Genomic DNA, 21,014 nt, shown 5'->3' with positions numbered 1-21,014 from the left:
AATGTAGATATGAATGTTTTAAATTCTTTGGAACATGTGGAAATTTCGATATAAAACTGTCATAATTTCGAGAATATGGTTACAATTTGAGAGTCGGAAATTTTCCCAAATATTTCATTTTCATTTTATTTATTTGTTTTTCACAACATGCATTTAAACGTTTACAAATAACAAATAACATGAAGTAGTAGTGAATAATACATGAAGTGAATAAAGCGGAACAAAAAACCCTTGCGGGCTTGACGGGGTGCTTCCAGGGGCGTATCCAGGGGGGCGCAACAGGCGCGCGCCCCCCTATTGGCCGTCACCAAAAAAAAAAAAGTTTAGCAAAAAAAAAAAAAAAAAAGTGATGACGACCTTTAAGTGAGATGTCGGTGATCGCTCAACCCCCCCCCCCCTCCCGTATGCTTTATTTTTTGTTTGCCAAAAAAAGGTTCTGGCGAAGTTCGGCGGCATAATAGTTTTAGAAACATAGATGGTAATTGTGTTTGTATTATCACTATAAACACTAAGTGACATGCCAGCCATACTAAATTGTGCATTTTGTGTCCAGATTTACTGGAAATGTTGCTTATTATTAAGGTCGAAAAATGGATCACATATGGCCATGGGCGGCGATCCTGGGGGGGGGGGGGGAAGGGGGGATATATCCCCCATGGAAATGGGTGGAGGGGATGTAATACACCATATCCCCCCACCAAATGCCAGGGATAAGAATATTTTCATGCCTACATTTATGCATCATCGTTAATGTACGGCTCTTTTTTAGCTTCATTTCTCGCCTACCATAAACGCAGTGCGATCTTTTCAAATAAAGCGTCTTTATAAAGCAAGAATAGTTGACTGTAGGCTTCATTGGCCCTATAACAACAAAATGTATTATTGCGCCCACGGTATTGATATAGTACATATATGCACCCTCATAGTATTCATATAGGCCATATAGTAGGCCTACACACGTACATGTTCCCTCGAACAGCTGAGAATCTCATGTTATACCAGGGTAATGCTTAATACACGTTTCACCTGGATGCCCTAGCAATCGGTACCTAGGATGTAACTATGTGTAATTGTGTATTGCATGTGTATAGGCCTATAATAGCCTGTATGAGGCCATTTTCTTCATCGAATAATATAAAAGAGCTCTCGAACATTCTAACGTTGCGCCTGAAATAAGATTGACAGGGGCAATTTTCCCAAAATAACACCCGAAATTAAAAAAAAAGGTATTTTGGATCCTGATTATGAGATATTTCGGACATGACATCCCTATTTTAAAGTTGGGTATATGCCGCTTGGAAACCTCGGGAAGTGCAGTGCTGCCAAGTAACCCGCTTTGGGCGGGTGTCACCCGCATTTTCGGGTCGTCTCCCGCTCACCCGCCCACCTGTCCGAATCTCCCGCATTTTCCCAAAAAACTCCCTTATTTTTGAAGAATCTCCCGCATTGTAGGCCCACAGAGTTTTTCCTGTGAAAGTGTATCATTGCTAGCGTGAAATTCATTTCATCACACCAAAATGCGAATTATCTCAGAACCGCCAGGATCGGAAATTACTCAAAGCCGATCGTGCTAAATATGCCCGGCTGAAAGCAACGTTACCTATACGATTCTTGAAAAATAATACCGTTACGACACACGTGAACGCTACAGCGTCCGCAAAATTTCAGAGATTTTTTTTATTTCAAGATATTTTTTCCTCTGGAATGAAAAAAAAATAGACACAATACAAATATGGAGACAGTATAGATTCAGCTTAGATGACCCGGGAAGTGATGTTTCCGGCCATCTGAGGGGCCGTAAGATCCCAAGATTTCTTGTACGCTTCGCGCCAACCCCATGGTGGCGCTCCGCTTAGATGGTGTACGTAACCAACAGCACCAGACAATTTTCACCCGCCTATAAAGCATCTGACCTTGGCATCTCTGGAAGTGCCGTTTCCAGCCATCTAGAGGGTTTGTTAATCCCAAAATTTTCTTGTACGCTTCGCGCCAACTCATAGTGGCGCTACGCTTAGATAGTCAACAAGGTCATACCCCCCCCCACCCACTCGGAAGTACGGATCGCCGCCCATGCATATGGCACCATTTTGCATTTCAGCCCTTCTTCGAAAGCAAAAATTGTCCACCCCTCCCCTTAGACCCATCCCCCAGGACGGCGATCATTCATGCCCGACGCCCCCCCCCCCCTATTGGAAAATCCTGGACACGCCCCTGTGCTTCGCTCCCAAAAATACCGAGAAAGAGACCAATCAAAGTACAACAAAGCAAAATACACAATATCATACAATAGGACAATAAGACCATAACAAAACAAAAACACCCCCCCCCCTCCCGGAAAAACAAAACAATCCAGTGCATCTGAACACCTGAGTTTGTCCATACAACAAATTGGAGTCTTTCAATCACTTGTCAAGAGTTAGTATTTGTTGAAATAATAATTACTTAAGTTATACCTAAAAGATTTTAAGATATAATAAATATCAAATAGTAATGTTTGTTACACTCTCAAGAAGGGTATATTTTAAGATCGATGGTTATTATTATTGTTGTAATAATTATTATTATTATTTTTTTATTATTATTTTTTATTATTATTTTTTATTATTATTACTATTTTTATTATTATTATTATCATCATTATTATTATTATTATTATTATTATTATTATTATTATTATTATTATTATTATTATTATTTCGGAAACCGAATGCAATGCCTTTGCCGAGCAACGTTTTGTAATTTTCTCCACCCCGCCCCCACCCGTGGACGCCCATGTAATGTAACAGGCTGTAACAGGCTGTAACATGTAACAGGCTGAACGCTGTTAACGTTATCATATATTTCTCCGTTGGACAAAGAAGCCGCCCATATTTCATAACCTTTTACGGATATTATGCACACACCAAACTAAATTTGTGGCAGATATTTTAACGAATAGTAAAGCTAAGTTTTGGACCACTCATTATCTCCTGAAAAAAAATCAGTTCAATTAGTACGTAATTCTTAATATCACCCATTCATATGTACTGTGATGATTTTGTAATGTTCGTCATTAGTTATCATATAGAACGTAGCAATATTGGTAGGAATTCTGTTCTCTTTAGGAAGAGGCCGTCTACCAGATCCGGTAAAGTCAAATGACGGTCTTTATTATTAATTATTAATATTATTATTATAAACAGTCTCCCCTGACATCTCTGAAAACAATCCAGCATGTGTCGACTTTCCAGAAAGAACTCAAGACGTACTTATTCATGAATGCGTACCCATTTGTTTAATAACTGTTGTGTCCATTTTGGGTACTTTGCTCCTGCAGAGGATTTCCTTTATCAGGAAATTATCCTGCAATCCGTCATGGTCGAAAACCGCGAATTCTGAAACTTGAAGAGGATGCTAAGTTAAGGTCACTGCCAGTAACACTGCTTGAATTATGTTGATAACGCAGTTTTCAACAAAATAAACACCCTTTCAAAATGATTTTATTAAAAATGACAATAATTCGTTTTGTGTCCTTTTATTATGTCGTACTTTATACCGATGTCGTACTTTATACCGATGTTTTAAACCGATACAAAGATCGGATTTGTTAAAAAGGATTACATATATATGCTTTATATATATATAAATATACATATATATATATATATATATATATATATATATATAAGGATATATATATATATATATATATATATATATATATATATATATATGAAAATCGTAATGAGTTGGAAAATTAAGAACAGTGAAAAAACTGTCAGCCTCCACCGGGATTCGAACCACGGGCCTTCCACTCTGTACGCGGACACCCTAACCACTAGGCTCTGGACGCTGATTGTATGTCCAGAGGTTCGAAACCGGTAAGGAAGGTCGTAATTCCACTATAGGCGTTTGTCACCTGTATCGAATAATACTAGTTCTGTTTTTGGTGACATATTTTGCCTTACTCTAGAGATCAAACATGATGCTAATCAACCCGAAATCATTCGTGATTCCTAAAGCCGGATCTCGAAAGAGATACTTTGAACAGACTTTTTGTATATATATATATATATATATATATATATATATATATATATATATATATATATATATATATATATATATATATATATATATATATATATATATATATATATATACATATACGGGATTCGAACCCGGGCCTCCCGCCCGGACAACCTAACCAACTAGGCCATGGACGCTGATTGTATGTCCAGAGGTTCGAAACCGGTAAGGAAGGTCATAATTTCACTGTAGGCGTTTGACACCTGTATCGAACAATACTAGTTCTGTTTTTGGTGACATGCCTTACTCTAGAGATCAAACATTATGCTAACCAACTCGAAAATCATTTGTGATTACTAAAGCCAGATCTCGAAAGAGATACTTTGAACAGACTTTATGTTAATGCAATGGAGGTAAACGAATGAATATATATATAAATGAAAACCTCATGAGAAGGAAAATCCAGAACAGTGAAAAAACTTCCAGCCTTCACCGGGATTCGAACCCGGGCCTACCGGATTCAAATATATATATATATTATAATGGCTTTTGACAAATTTACCTCTGCTGACCTCAAATGATGTTTGACCGCCACCCAAAATACCGTACCCCCCCCCCCTCCCTAGCTCCGTACAGTGACTGACTGCTCAGCGCAAATTACGACGGTTAGCTGTGAACAACCGGAACTAGTTTACCCCCATTCGTTAGTAACATTTGGTTAGAATAGTCGTGAATCACCGCACACTGCTATACTGTTTTTCCGTTTTTCGACGGACGACGCGACATTTAACAGGTAAATTCCCTGATCGGTCATTGTGGTCGTAGGCACACTGCTCGACTCACCGCGTAACGTGAACTCTAATTGTAGACTCATGGAAGTAATATTTCCTCTCTAGTGAAACTTCCACCGAAGGTATGTGAGGGGGAAAACCCAATGTTTTAGGGTTCGGCTAATCAGCTTCGCCTGTAGATATCCTTCTTGAGATACAGTTACATGACATTTAGCTATGGACGCTGATTGTATGTCCAGCGGTTCGAAACCGGTAAGGAAGGTCGTAATTCCACTGTAGGCGTTTGTCACCTGTATCGAACAATACTAGTTCTGTTTTTGGTGACATATTTTGCCTTACTCTCGAGAGATCAAACATGATGCTAATCAACCCGAAATCATTCGTGATTCCTAAAGCCGGATCTCGAAAGAGATACTTTGAACAGACTTTATGTATATATATATATATATATATATATATATATATATATACATATACGGGATTCGAACCCGGGCCTCTCGCCCGGACAATCTAACCAACTAGGCCATGGACGCTGATTGTATGTCCAGAGGTTCGAAACCGGTAAGGAAGGTCATAATTTCACTGTAGGCGTTTGACACCTGTATCGAACAATACTAGTTCTGTTTTTGGTGACATGCCTTACTCTAGAGATCAAACATTATGCTAACCAAGTCGAAAATCATTTGTGATTACTAAAGCCAGATCTCGAAAGAGATACTTTGAACAGACTTTATGTTAATGCTGACTGCTGTCTGCTGACCTCAAATGATGTTTGACCGCCACCCAAAATACCGTACCCCCCCCCTCTCCCTAGCTCCGTACAGTGACTGACTGCTCAGCGCAAATTACGACGGTTAGCTGTGAACAACCGGAACTAGTTTACCCCCATTCGTTAGTAACATTTGGTTAGAATAGTCGTGAATCACCGCACACTGCTATACTGTTTTTCCGTTTTTCGACGGACGACGCGACATTTAACAGGTAAATTCCCTGATCGGTCATTGTGGTCGTAGGCACACTGCTCGACTCACCGCGTAACGTGAACTCTAATTGTAGACTCATGGAAGTAATATTTCCTCTCTAGTGAAACTTCCACCGAAGGTATGTGAGGGGGAAAACCCAATTTTTTAGGGTTCGGCTAATCAGCTTCGCCTGTAGATATCCTTCTTGAGATACAGTTACATGACATTTGGCCTCACCTATACACACAGAGCTTTGAAAGTCAATATGGTGCATCTGTATTTCAAGTTAAGATGCATCCAAATTGTGAAACATTATCGTTTCAATGAGTTTACCCAGTGTTTACCGCGAATGGCCCTTAGGATATGAAAATGAAAATAAAAATAACACACTTCATCTAGTACTCATCAGAAGTATATACTTCCATCCAATATTCACAAGATTTTCACGTTACGAGCTCTGCTGGGAACAAATGACCTTTGACCTCCATGAAAAGCAATCGGCATCTTTAAGTTCAAGCATAGAGTTTGAGATCGATACAAGTTTCCCCACCTGACATATCACGCATTCTTTACCAGTGAGACATCACACACCAAGGGCGTAGGAACCGGGGGGGGGGGGGGGGGGGCTGGGGGGGGGGGGGGCGCTAGCCCCCCCAGTGAAAAATGTGGAGGGGCGGAAGTATCATTCCGCCCCCCCGCTCCGCAAGTCAGAAAACCCCTTTTTCATTTCCAAATGAGAAAAAAATCTCATTTGGAGCACCAAATTGCATCTAAGCCCAGGTGAAAATACAAAATTAAGTTTACAAAATGGAGTGGGTGCTATATTGCACCAAATTGCATCTGAGGCCACCTGGAAATGCAAAAAAATCCAAAGGGGAGGGGGACACCCCCTCCCCTTAGACCCCTCCCCCAGGCCGGCCATCAGTCTTCAGCCCCCCCACTCAAAAGTACCTTCCTACGCCACTGTCACACACATACACACACACACGCACGCAATCATGGTTGTAAAAGTTGTGATTATTCATCAAACACCAGAAAAAAAATAGGTTTTGGTAATATTTTCTCTCACCATTTGTTATTTTGAATAATTGTTGGGAAAAGTGAATTTTTTAAGATGTCCAGACATTATTTCTGTGATATGATCAGAAAGCTTTCTGTATTAACACTTTTCTTGAAGACTGTTATCCAAACTAACAGACATTGGACACTGAAAAGTGGGGACAGTCTTGGTGGGGAGGGGCAGTGGCGGAGCTAGGGGTATTGGTCAGAGGGGGCGAGAATGGTCTGAAGGGGCGCTTTAGACAATACCTAAGCGGAGCGCCACCACAGCTTGGCGCGGACCGTACAGATTTTTTTTTCAAGTAAAGATACTCCCTAGATAGCCGGAAATGACCCTTTCCGCGCCTTGCTAATTTGCAGATAAATGAAGAATAAATAGCTGTTAGAACATTTTGTCAGAAAATTACACCACAAAAATGTGACAAATGTCAATAGGTAGATGAAAGCGCAATAAAAAAGTCAATAAGCGAATAAGTAAAAAGTGGTAAGAAGCTGAAAAGGGGGCCAACAATCCATTTCAGTCCGTCAGAGGGGCATCCGCCCCCTGACTGTATGGACGCTCCGCCACTGGGGAGGGGGGGAATGACAGGTTACAGGAGGGCGTCAGACATAATATGGACACTGACATGGAAGGCAAATATATGCCAAATTAGTGATTAAAAACCTTAATAGATTAAAAAGTGAAAGTCCCACAAAATGGTGGCATTTTGGGAAAGAGTTCTATTTTTCATTCAAAATATTTCACTGACTCTCCATTTGTAAAATACAAGTTGAACATCATTTAAAACTTTCCAAATTGAGGTAATTCTGGTTTTCGTCCAGCTCTAATCTAAATACTGACAATTTTCATCCTGGAAAAAGAAGGAAAGTCATGTCACTTCAGTTCAATTAATCACTCCAGATCCCTGGCGTTGAGGTAATTAGGTCCAACATGGCCGGTAGATTTCACCAAGCAACAGTTTGTGGACTACTTGTGGTTCCAAGACATCGTGACCCTGGAGACAAGGAAAGCTCTGTTGGTGGTGTGTCCCATCCAGTCAGAAAGAATGAAGTTGGGGGGGGTGGGGTGTGGGAGTGGTAGTTGATGGGGCTGTTTGCTGGCAATCCAAAAAAAACACTTTCCAAAGATGAGTAATTTTGGTATAAACCAGCTGCAATCTAAATACTTAAAAATTCTCCATCCTGACAACTAAGGATAAGGAATGGCATTTAAAATTTTGTTCAAATATTGTTCTCAAAGCTATCCTTGGAGGATGTCATGACCGGTTCACTTTAGTTCAAGTAATCACTCCAGATCTCCCAGTTCAAGGTAAATAGGCCTGACATCCAACATGGCTGCTAGATCCAGCAGCAATTTGTGGACTAACTGCAATTCCAGGACATCGTGGCCCTGGAGATCGGGAAAGCTCTGTGGGTAGTATGTTGAATGCTGTCGGAAGGAGGAGAGAAGAATAGAAAAAAACAATGACACGATCTCAGAGCAGTACTGTAGTTATACCCCTAACAAAAGAAAAGAAGAAGAACAACAAAAAAACAATAAAAAAAAACAATAAACAATAAAAACAATAAAAAAATTTTTTTTAAAAAGCAACCAAATTACATCAAGTCTTAATAACAAAACAAAACACATCTTGATCAAAACAAATCGGTGATTACTAATTAAAGAAGACCTGATTAAAAATTAAACTATGAATATAATCATAAGAAGTAATCTGATTGGAAGATTGTAAACAAGTATTTGCATAAACTGACACCTTTTTCATTTGAAAAAGGTGAATTTTAGACCACTGAGCTTTAGGTTAAAGATGCCCTGTGTTTCTTGAGAAGTCTAACGGCAATGATAGAACAGTGTATGACGGTGCAACTGTTGATCGATTGCATATCGTTTGATTTTTATACAAACCAGAGAAGGACATAGAAGGTGATTCCAAGAGAAATAGAGAAGATCCAATATATATCTAAAACTAATGATCAATGAAGAGTTAATAAAAATTAAAAAAAAACAAAAAAAACACGATTCATGGTGACTGAAATGATTGATAGAAAGCTCTGTCATATTTTATGACGTGTGCCTGGCATTTCAGCATTTGCCAAGAACTTTTTATTTTAACAAACCACTCTAAATACCAATATTCCCAATTTCACACTCCCACCCACCCACCCCCCCCCCCTCATTCTCAGATACGTAGGCTAGTACCTTAAATCCTCTGTGATACTTCAATGTGATATGACAGAAACAAAAGCGAAGGATAAGTAGCCTCAGAAAGTCGTCGCTAAAGAACTGCTTGAAGGCCACGTCTGTAAAAAAAGGCAAAAGATGTTAAAAGGGAAAGTTTAAACATGAGCGGTACGATATGTGAAATTGTCAATTTGATATCGAGCAAACATACAGACACTCTTAAGAAAGACGAAACATGAAAAGAAACGTAAATTACGACACAGCACGATTTGAGAGTTGAATTGAGAGTCAGTATTTTGTAATATTCAGCAAACAGATCAACCTGGTACTTGTCTCAACAATTGCGTCGGATTATCATTTTTAAACCCCGTCATCGAATACAAGCAATGAAGAGTATTAACTCGGTACATTAATTTCAGGATCTCTCAAAAATGCTGTATGTTGTCTTACCGACTGTCTTCGACTTGACGATTTGGGAGTCCATTTCTGCCAGAATCTTATTCACCATCGCCTGGCAATTTGTCCACAATTCCACTTGGACATCTGGTATGGAGCTAACACAACAAAAGCCAGCCAATGGCGAGTGCAAAAAGACAGTGAAAAGGTTGCCTTTGTCCAAAGAATCGTCTTGAAGGAAATTCGGAAGGTTACTTGGTGACATTAGAGACACCAAAGGTTGTCCAAACAGGTTTGGAAAATTCTGGGGAAAAAATTGAAAACAGAAAAAAAAAACAGAATTTTGAGTCTATGATCACATACCATACAGAGACGCTTTGACATTTATTAAATACTAATATAATAATATAATATTATTAATATAATACTATATAATAATGTTCAAAAAAACTCAAAAACTGTTTTACTTACCCTGAAAGAATCACTCGTAGGACTTTCGACGACCAAGAAGAGTGGCCGTCGGGTGAAGGGATAAAGATCTCCGGGGTGTATGCTGATGATAGACAAATGTGGAGACGGTTTCAATAATTTACAAGTTCGATTAAGTCCATTATGATGCAACTAACCCTAAGTTACAGAGCAGTCCAGGTATTATTAGTACCGTTTCGCTGATCTATAAATGGCTACTAATGTCTTATGATCTTCACTTTATATTAAGTGGTGATTTGAATTTCTATTTACTGGTAAAATATATATCTATAAACTAAGGAAGGCTTGAAACCTACTGCCACTTTGATAAAGTGATTTCATATCAGAACTACATAATTTATAACAGTCAAACACTCCTATCAGAGACAGACCCATACAGCTTCCTGTTTCTCCGCAATTAAATGTTCATTTACTGCTCATCAACGTGAGCTTCATGCTGGAATAGTCTTCAGTAGAGTTTCAAGTCGGCCGTCTGACGATCAGTTCATGGCTGCTTGAAATTCACTGACTTAAGTTTTCAAGGTGACATGGTAAAGAAGCTGAATATCAGTAATCTTTTATGCCGACCACAATACAGTCACCTTATAGTGTAGCTAGCCAAAAATGGTGGCGCCATTAAGTAATGCATGTGCCACAATAAATCCATTTGCTGTTTTCGAAATGGTTTTTCAATTTTTCTGCCGCCTACGCATACCGTGAGTCAGAAAGAGGAGTCTCACACAGGGAAGTACCTACCAGTTAGCATCCTTTAACAGCACTGATTTTCTCTTGGTGTTGTCTCGTCCGTCTTGTTTAATATTTGTCGACACACCTCCCATATCATAGGCAACATCTTCTCCCTTGCTTTGAGGAGGCGGTCTCGCTGCATCTGCCGACAGATAAAGTAAGAGGGCGCCGTCTTCTGGTAGTTCCTGAAATAAACGAGTGAACAAAACAACAAATATTCATAAAATATGTTTTTGCCTGAATGATCAAAGAGATCAGAAAGTACGTTTTAAATAAACTAGCACCTATATGTCCTTACTGTAGGGGGGGGGGGCCATCCAGATGTTTTGTGTGTGTGGGAGGGGAGGGGAGGGGAGTGGAGGGATGGATGGAGGGTGAATTTGTCTCTTGTGATCTCCATTTTGTTTTGGCTGACATTACATTTAACTTTAGAGTGCATTGCATCCGGAAAGCAAAAAAAAAACTGTGTCAGTTTGCATTTTTTTGGCATTTTGCCAGGAAAAGAAAGAAATGAAATTGAACAATATTTCAGGCTTTCAAAACGAATTGTTATCAAGTTTCCATTTTGGTTGATTGTGTTGACAACTTCCAGAGACAGGTAATTTTGGAATTATCGCTTGTCCCTCTGCAGTCACAGAGTGTCCATCCCCCCCTGACGAATGTTTGAAGATTAAAAAGTCAAGAAAATTTTACATATTTGCTGTACCTTCATAGCTGTTGATAAATATGTGGTGAACTGTGAAAAGGTTGGTTTGTACAAAAGGTATTTATGGGGGTTACTCCTCCGTCTTGGTTCACTGTTCTGAAAAAAATAAAGATGTGAAAAAGAAAGAAAACAGTCAAATTACAACAAAGCTTTAAAAATAATTAATATTAATAATTATCATAAAATAGTAGAATAGAAGAGAAGACATTATTTACAAACAGACTGCAACAACAGTGTGCAGGCTCATATCCTAACAATTGTAACATATTTCACTTCATTGTAGTTTCTCATATAGCTCCCCTTCAGAGAATTCAGAACGCTGCTGCGCGCCTAGTCTCAGTCACTAAAAAGTTTGATCACATCACTCATGTACTCCATTCATTGCATTGGCTTCCCATCTCTCAGCACATCCAGTTTAAGATCCTACTTGTCACCTACAAAGCGATCAACGGGCTTGCCCCTCAATATATCACTGACCTTCTTACTCCTTTGCGTCGGGTCAACTACAGTTACGCTTCGCTCTTCCTATCATGCGCATTTGCAATTAACTCCTGGTCCACGTACCCGCACTCTCCCTCCCTTTTTATTTTCATGTGACAACCTAAAATATTTCTGTTTGATTCCTATTTTCATTTTATCCTTGGTTTCCTTTGTCTGTTTCCTACATTGTAAAGCGCTCTGAAACGCTGTATTAAGCGCTATATAAATGTAATTTATTATTACTATTATTATTCACATGTCATCCCACCTGCATAAGAAACCCCCTTAAAAATGGAACTTCAAACTACAAGAAAGGGGGTATGCATAATGTTAGAAATCATATGAAATACATAGAAGCATGGATGGGTGCCTTGAGAGGCCATGTACACATGCAATGTTATTGTTGTCAGTTCTTTACCAATAATAATATCGAAAGGATAGTTTCAGAGCAAAATTGACTTTTGATGGTTACGAAAGGGAAGCAAATTCTCAACATTGTGGTGAACTTAACATTCAATTCCTATGTACCATCTTCAAGAGAAAATTGATCAATTTATCCGATTTTCTACTAAAAAGTTGGGCTAGATCTCAATATGAACACACTTAAAGTCATTAATTTGAGTATATTTTTCACCTGAATTTCCCCCTTTGGAACTCTAGCCAATCTATAAGTTCCAAACATGTTAGTGAAAGATAAATGTAAAAAAAAAAAAAAATTTGCACTCAGTATTGCAACTATCACACCTGTTCTCAAACGGTATAGGAACTGTGACAATTTCAACTATCAATATCTCAATAAATGTTATGTAGGAATTGTTCGAAAAATTTTACCAACATGCTCAGAATATGTTCCTCTTTAATCATTCAAAAATATTTTTTTCACAATATTTATTATTTTAGCAGTGAAGATGATCTCTACATAAAACAAGTCCAGACCGTACCCTGTTTAGGATATTAAAGTCACCGTTCTACCAAATGCTCTAGTCACAGAGAAGTGAGTGTGCAGTTCAGTCAAAACAAGAACAAAAAAGCTAATCCTTAATAAATTACATTTTCTTCATGTTTTTCTCAAACTTGCAAAGGAACACTTAATTATTGAAGTCAGAAGTCAGAGAGTCCCCCCCCCCACAAAAAAAAATCAAACAAGTCAAATTATTTCAGTTTTAGTGAAACTAAGCATCCTTTTGAGGTATATGCACAATATAGCTGGAAATGTTTCTATGTTCACATGCATCTACTATCTGTAATGATTGACATAAATGTTGCATGCTTCATGTTTATAAAACTTACATTTATGTATACTGCCCTCTCTAGGGGGGTTCTTAGCCTGGCGGAGCTATCATGTCCATCTGACTTGTTAGAACCATTCCTTATGAAGATCGTATCGTAACACCATCTATACTAGAAACATTAAGGTTGAAGCTAATCTTTGCATGTAAGACTACTCACAGCTTCTTTGCTGGTATCTCTAGACAGCGTTGGCTCTCTCTCAAGGGTTTGAAGCATGTGATACATATCCAACGTCAGTTCGCTAAATTTAACCTGAAATTGAGAAGCGTTTGAAATTAATTAATATTGAGTGCGGTTACAATATAGAGAATTCTGAAACCTCTCAGGCTGCCAATCTATAACCAACCAATTTCATGCTTTGTCAAGGGATATATTCTGACCACTCAGGCAGTCAACCTATAACCAACCAAAGATTATGCTTTTTCAAGGGATATATTCTGACCATTCAGGCTGTCAATCTATGACCAACCAAATACTATGCTTTGTCAAGGGATATATTCTGACCACTCGCTGCCAATCTATAATCAACCAAATATTATGCTTTGTCAAGGGATATATTCTGACCACTCAGTCTGCTATTCTATAATGAACCAAATATTATGGTTTGTCATGGATCTATTCTGACCACTCAGGCTGCCAATCTATAACCAACCAAATATCATGCTTTGTCAAGGGATATATTCTGACCACTCAGGCTGCCAATCTATAACCAACCAAATATCATGCTTTGTCAAGGGATATATTCTGACCACTCAGGCAGCCAATCTATAACCAACCAAATATTATGCTTTGTCAAGGGATATATTCTGACCACTCAGGCAGCCAATCTATAACCAACCAAATATTATGCTTTGTCAAGGGATATATTCTGACCATTCAGGCAGTCAATCTATAACCAATTAACCAAATATTATGCTTTTTCAAGGGATATATTCTGACCACTTAGGCTGATAATCTATAGCCAAAGAAATATTATGCTTTGTCAAGGGATATATTCTGACAACTCAGGCTGCTAATCTATAAACATTCGACATAATTCAGTTGTTATGCTCACCTGCTCATGACAGTTGCCCACAATCAGTGCATCTTGTAGCTTCAAGTGACCCATCAGTGTACTATCGGCAGAGAGTAGCATGCCGTCTTTGAAACGGTTTGTGACAGTTATGTGACGTGACTTTTCGTCTAGAACGGTTACTAATTGATCCGCCTGTGTAGAAAACAACAGCGGATGGCGGCTTACAAAAGAGAGGGAAGTATATATCATCATCTATATCATGTCTTGGAGGGCTTTGATGTTTTGAAACCTGCAGCATTTGATGGGATCAAACTACCATCATGCCTTCTAACCATTAAACCTTTCTCTTGAGGTCTTGCAGATTTGATCCTTGCAGCATTTGCAAGGATCAAGCTGCAAGGCTTTCCAGGTATCACAAATTTAGCTAGAGGTCTTGCTGCTTTGATACAGGCTGCAGCGTTTGTTAGGATCAAACTACAAGGCTTTCTAAGTAGAACACATTGCTGCTTTGATCCTCGCAGCATTTGTTAGGATCAAACTGCCAGGCCTTCTAAATTATCACACATTTATCTAAAGGCCTTGCTGTTTTGATCCTTGCAATATTTCTTAGAAACAAACTACAAGGCTTTCTGACCATTAAACATATATCTAGAGGTCTTGCTGCTTTGATCCTTGAAGCATTTGTTAGGACCAAACTGCAAGGCCTTCTAAGTATTACACATTTATCTAGAGGTCTTGATGTTTTGATCCTTTGCAGGGTCTGATGTGATCTAAGCAACACATTTATCCAGAAGGTTTGTTGCTTGTATTCTATCCTTACTGGATTAGCAAGGATCCCTGCGTCAGGTATTCTTATTATGGTATAAGTAATAATGTTCATGTCTACATGTTTTGATCCTTTGTAAGATATGATGTGATCAAATGTTACATATTGCTTAATGCTTCAAATTCATCCAGAGGGCTTTCTCTTTTCTTTTATACCTATTGGATCAGCAGGGATGAATATATCGTGCAATCTAATTACAGCATATTTAATATTAATCTAGAGGTCTTGATATTTTGATCCTAGCTGCATGATACCAAACAAAAGTCCTAACCTGTGAAGTTTAGGTCACATCTCAGACCAACAAAATCTCTGATACAGCAATCTGAATGACTCCTTTGAATGGGACTGGAGCACTTCATACAGACTTGTCGGGGCATTCCACCCCTCCCTCTTGCACACCACTGTTCCCTGTCTGCAACTGTGCTACCACCATCATGTGTAAGTAAACCTTCACAAGTTACAAAACATGAGCATTGTGTCCCTCCTTAACTTGTTGGCCCCTCTAACTCGGTATATAGTCTCCTCACCTCAACAAAGGCCTCTACTTCTCCTAACACCGCCTCACCTCTACAAAGGCCTCTACTTCTCCTAACACCGCCTCACTTCTACAAAGGCCTCTACTTCTCCTAACACCGCCTCACTTCTACAAAGGCCTCTACTTCTCATAACACCGCCTCACCTCTACAAAGGCCTCTACTTCTCCTAACACCGCCTCACTTCTACAAAGGCCTCTACTTCTCCTAACACCGCCTCACCTCTACAAAGGCCTCTACTTCTCCTAACACCAGGCTCCACTCTGGACCGTCATCAACATCTGGTGTGGCTTTGTATTCCTCAACGAATCGCTTCAGCTCCTGAGATGACAAGTGGAAAGACATTTGACCACGTTCTGACCAACATGAGACGATGGAGGTGAACATAGTCCATATCAACTTCCCATGTGTCAAAGGTCAAACTGGTACATATCAGATAAGTCAACCTAAACTGACTGAAAGTAGCTGTTAATCTTTCATATTAAATTCAATTTTACCAGCCAAACCTTACTCCACTTGCCTCCATGCAGCCTGATCAAAATCTTTCAAGTCAAGTCACAAAACCTGTATTAATGCTATGATTTTCTTGCCTCAGTCTGTACCACGAATTTGTAATTGGCCTAATATCCTAGCTTAAAAACATTTGCTAAGTAATTGTACCCATATAAATTCCACTTAAGCTTTCCACATGCTTTGAACTTTTTTAAGGCCTTTTATTATGTTTTCATTCTTGTTTAACAACAATGCAATTGGGCACTAAATGACGATCAGAGCATTTGCCGTGTATATTATATACTGTTAATAGCACGTACCTTAGTGAGCTCTTTGACGTTGTCCATCAACCGAAGCAATAGACAGACCACAATATTCCTGGCATAGTACCTCAGTTTCTTCACCACTAGCTCTGACCTATGAATTGAAAGGTCAACATAATTAAAATCTGACACAAAAGTAAATGAGCCTTAAAATAAATAAGCAACACACGTTATGTTGAAATTATCAAACAAGAGTTAGCAGGAGTCTCCGAAAATCACTGAGAATTCCTTTGAGGAATCTCTGACGTACACTTCTGGGCAAAGTACCTGAACATTCAGACAAAGTGTGAAATACTTGAACTTACCCATCTCTTCTACCAGTGCCCATAACTATGACATTTTAGCAACGAAATGTTACCCGCCGTTGGCTCGGCAACTGTACACAAATCTGGTCATCAACCAATCAGAAAGCTTCTTTGAGGTATATCAATCGCATATGCTAAACTGACTTTCATCTCTTAGCATTAGTGAACTTGTGTCCAAGTCTCCGATATGAAATATACTGGACTGATTCCTGTGATTTGTCTCATGATTATTGAAGACAAGAACTTTTCAAAAATATTTTCACATCTAGCACATGGATTGATTTTGACAGCATTAAACAAAATAATTTTGGAGATCTGCAATCAGGATGGATCGCATGCATTAGGACCCAGAGCCATATTTACGGCCTATGTTAGGACCAATGTGACAGCGCCCTCTATGGAAACGCTGATGATTCCTATTGGTCAAACTAAATCTAAAGTACCTGGCTGTGTTATATCACTGAGTTTATACGTTAACATATACCATCAACTATAAGATTCGCAATCTTGGTATTAAACTAGTGAAAATCTTCTGCTTCAAAACCCCTCCCCACCACCCCTTTCCCTTGATAAAAATTAGTTACAGTTAGAATGGTAGTGAGTAGTTTAGATTTCAATAACTTGTGTTGAGATTAAGCATCGGGCAGGTGACAAATTCTGTTCAGGGTACAGCCATGGAATTTCAGCCACCTTTTCAACATGTGCAAAGGTTAACCAAATCTACTTGAAAAAAAAAAATCAAGTTTCCAGTATTTTGATATTAATGTTCTACATGTCTACTTACAGAAAAATGCAATTGATCTCCTTTTTTTCTACCATGTTATTGACTATTATTGATATTAATGTTCTGAATATCTACTGGCAGAAAAATAATGTCATTGATCTACTTTTTTTCTACCAGCTAGCAGTAAAATCCACTTGCATTTAGCTAGCAAATAGCCTGAATTTTGGGCCAGAGGATAAAAACTTATTTACCCACGAAGAAAATGAATACTCCAGCACCAGCTCTCATGTGTAGAGATGTATTGATGGCTTAGTTATTTAAGTACGGTGTCCAAAATAGGATGCTGAAGGGGTTGCAGCATCACGCAGCTAGGCTGCATCTCGGACTACTGCTCCACAGCATCACACAAATAGGTGCTGAATATCTTCAGAGGAAATCTCTATTTTTTTATTTTTTTATCCTAGCTTGAGCTCGATTTTGCAGGTGCTGCAGGTTTTCATTTTGACACTATTTCTTCCAAAGGTTACACTTCCAAGGCTCCACAAATGAGTCGGAAAACACTTGTCTCAAGGTTTATTGCAAAAAGTACTAATTTAGCACAATAGTTTTAGCATGCTAACAATTCCGAAAAACCATTTTCAAACACTGCACTTTCCTAGCTATGGTAACATTCCAATGTATTAGGAGTGTCCAATTAGAAAATTAAACATTTCCATGGAATTTAAAACTGCTTAAATGGTGGAGGTGAAATACTTGTTGATATTTGAGTAGGGTTATTTTCTTCTATGATTTGACATCCTAGGAGCAATTTTGAGTAACCTTTAAACTTGTGTGGATCATACAGTAGCTTACCCTGTTTCTTTGCTGAGCTTTGAAAAGTAACCTCTCTCTCTGATCGCTGAGTAGAACGACAAGGCCTCATGGAGGTAGTTGGTCTCACTTGTTCTCAAACTGTTCCGGGCAGGATAACAATAACAGTATCATTGGCAAGCGTAAAAGAGAATTGCTGTGATGACTTGACCAATATGGTAAAAAATGTAACAATCAATAAACTGACTATTAACTTGCTGTCTTTGACAATTTTGGAAACAATCAAAATTAAAAATAACTCTTTGCACAGAATTTTATTCACATTACTTGATTCCACACCCCCCCCCTCCCCCAACCCTTTAATCCAGAGGTTTCTATTCTTATGCTTTTAAGTGTATTACATCACAGAATAACTTACAAAATATAACTTTGAACATTATTGTAGTAATTTGCTATTACTGAATAGCGCCATCAATCAAGTAAATATACAGACTTTCATAATGGCATTTCTGACTTCACTCAGGTATCTAACAATTATAGGTTTCAACAGATGCAGGATGGGCTTAGTCAGAACGTTGTTAAACCTTAGATCAAACAAACTTCACTGCCAGACTAGGTGTTCAAATTAAAAATAAAAAAATGCTTTGCAACCAAATGGGGAGTTGAAAGGAGTCACTTCATTTAAGTCATAACCTGATTTTCTTGAATCTATTCGTTGTAATATTTCTCTGAAGAAAAACTTCACGATCTTCTTCGAGTCACCTAACACAAAATATTAAACTCTCCAGTCTTGATTCATTACGAAACCGACTCAAAATATATTTTAGAAAAATTATCGTTTTGGTTCAGGACGTCAAGTATGCCTGTAACTTATATTTTGGTAAAATACAGTAAGAAAGAAAAAGCATGAACTCACTAATAGTGGTAATAAAGTTGACCAATCTTCGATGCAATCTCTCCAATTTGCCATCGCTTCAAGCCATAAACGTTTTCAAGAACCTCTCTAGATGAATAAAGGAAGAACAATTTAAAAAAAAAAATATTGATAATTAATTCACAACTTTTGTAAGCTCAAAATACATAGCACAATGGATATTATGTTGAAAATCATATATTCTTCAATGTTTTGTTTTCATCCTGATAAATCATGATTACTATGACAGTTGTTCATTTTGAAATCTAATACTGACACAGGAACAGAATTGATAAATTAGTTGTTCTCTCTGCAAAAAAAAACAGCAGAGTTTAGAATAATGACACACAGCCCAGACTAATTCCATAAATGCTACAACAATGGAATTTGTGTGTGGATTTTCCTTGTTGGGAATATGGGAGGGGTGGGATGGGGGGAGGGTGGGGTGGGCCAACAAGAGCATTAGGTAAACAAATATATGGCTCAAATGATCCAAATTTGCAGGAATAGGTGCAGACATGTCATTAGGATTTGCTCAAATCAGATGCTGGAATGCACTTTTCGGTGAGCAGAGAATCAAACAAATTATGTCCATGATGCATTGCTACAGTACCTTATAGAAATATTTAGACAATAGGAATGAGTAAAAAGACTGGGCTGTATTGAGTGAAACTGGGGCCTGCTCCCTGGCTAATGCGGTGTTGAAGGAACTGTGTCTTCTGACGAGAACACACAGCAGAGAAATGGCCTACAGTAAATTGAATCCACCACCATATAAGGGCTGGATGGCTCTAAATTTCTTTGAAAAATAACCATTGTCTAAAATTTCTCACACAGTTTTCTAATAACAATTTATTTCTACATAATATTTAATAAGAAACTGACTGCTGATGCAAGTGGCCATCATTTCTGTCTTTCTTTTACTTTCCGGTTTGAGGCATTGATCTCCTTTGACTTACAGTACCTGTTGTCTTGTTGATATTTCCAAAGCTTTGTATACACATCAAAGGACCTTGCAAAATAGGACTGCCATTGGATATTGCCGTACTGTGGAAGGTCTCTGTAATTGAAAATCATTAAACACAGTCTTGAAATCAAAATACAAAACACACAATATGTGTCCGTTCATAGGAAGCAAGAAATAAATGTTTTTTCAATTGATTTGTTTCTAGACCACCCCCCACCCCCCACTACCAAGGTGTATATAACATTCAAATATCATTTAATAGATGATTTTACTATTGTACCATATAACTTAGCACTAGAACTTAGCACTCCCTCAAGCCAACCCACCTCCAACTCTAGTCTAAAAAGAAAGAACAAAGATGTGAAAATGACCGTTGAACAGAACTGGACTTTAATTTTTAGAAAAAAGAATCCTCATTTTGGTACTAATTTAGAATCCGTACCATTCAACCCTACTTCCTAACCCCTAACCCTATTCCCTTCTTCCTAACCCTACTCCCTAACCCTACTTCCTAACCCTAATTCCTAACCCCTTACTCTAACCCTACTTCCTAACCCCTAACCTTATTCTGCCGATTCGAAGTAAGCTTTCCCATTCATATGGTACGGAATCTAAAGTTAGACCCTCATTTTTTTCAAGTCTACTCAATTACAACTTCATGGTTTGGTAAAATTACAAACAAATCGAGAGCAGTTAGTAGAGTACACAACTGTGTTCGTGAAACTAGTCCACATATTACAAACATAGGCTGGAACGGAGAAAGCACCTTAAACCATTGAATAATTGCTTTGACTTTTCCAACAAGAAGACAAACTCTTGGACGATTTTTCTCGATTCATCTACAACAGGTTGTTCAGCTAATTCGTTGTCTTCCATTTAACTAAAGACCTGATGTAACCTGTAAAGCATTATATGTTTGATCAGTGGTCAACTGGTTTCTCGTCGTTAAGTAAGTCGTCCCTTATTATCGTCGGAAACCTCTATCACCGGTTAGAAAGGTCAATGAGCCTATTGAAACGC

The 21,014-nt window shown here is 38.4% G+C and overlaps 1 protein-coding gene across 1 annotated transcript; it reads right to left on the bottom strand.

Annotated features, from left to right (window-relative positions):
• Positions 1-7,520: 7,520 nt before the first annotated feature.
• LOC139964372 (protein SCAI-like) lies at positions 7,521-21,006 on the bottom strand. The gene is made up of 14 exons (XM_071965940.1): positions 20,761-21,006; positions 19,992-20,087; positions 19,031-19,117; positions 18,157-18,255; positions 16,273-16,369; positions 15,683-15,781; positions 14,141-14,293; positions 13,246-13,338; positions 11,317-11,412; positions 10,620-10,795; positions 9,867-9,948; positions 9,450-9,699; positions 9,018-9,118; positions 7,521-8,249 (listed from the first exon to the last, which is right to left on the bottom strand). Exons 1-14 carry the CDS (start codon positions 20,868-20,870, stop codon positions 8,106-8,108), a joined length of 1,683 nt encoding a protein of 560 aa, XP_071822041.1. The 5' UTR covers positions 20,871-21,006; the 3' UTR covers positions 7,521-8,105.
• Between the last annotated feature and the right edge of the window lie 8 nt (positions 21,007-21,014).

Source organism: Apostichopus japonicus, chromosome 22 (genome assembly GCF_037975245.1).
Source record: "Apostichopus japonicus isolate 1M-3 chromosome 22, ASM3797524v1, whole genome shotgun sequence".
NCBI lineage: Eukaryota > Metazoa > Echinodermata > Holothuroidea > Aspidochirotida > Stichopodidae > Apostichopus > Apostichopus japonicus.
Note: the sequence above shows the minus strand (reverse complement) of the source record. Positions and strands in the feature narration are given on the sequence as shown.

Excerpts from the sequence above, each read along its gene's own strand:
- LOC139964372 (XM_071965940.1), bottom strand. The coding sequence starts at position 20,870 with ATGGAAGACAACGAATTAGCTGAACAACCTGTTGTAGATGAATCGAGA. Across the intron at positions 18,256-19,030 it reads CAACTTTATTACCACTATTA|TTTGAGAACAAGTGAGACCA; the intron begins GTGAGTTCATGC and ends TGCCCGGAACAG. Across the intron at positions 9,700-9,866 it reads CTACGAGTGATTCTTTCAGG|AATTTTCCAAACCTGTTTGG; the intron begins GTAAGTAAAACA and ends TTTTTTCCCCAG.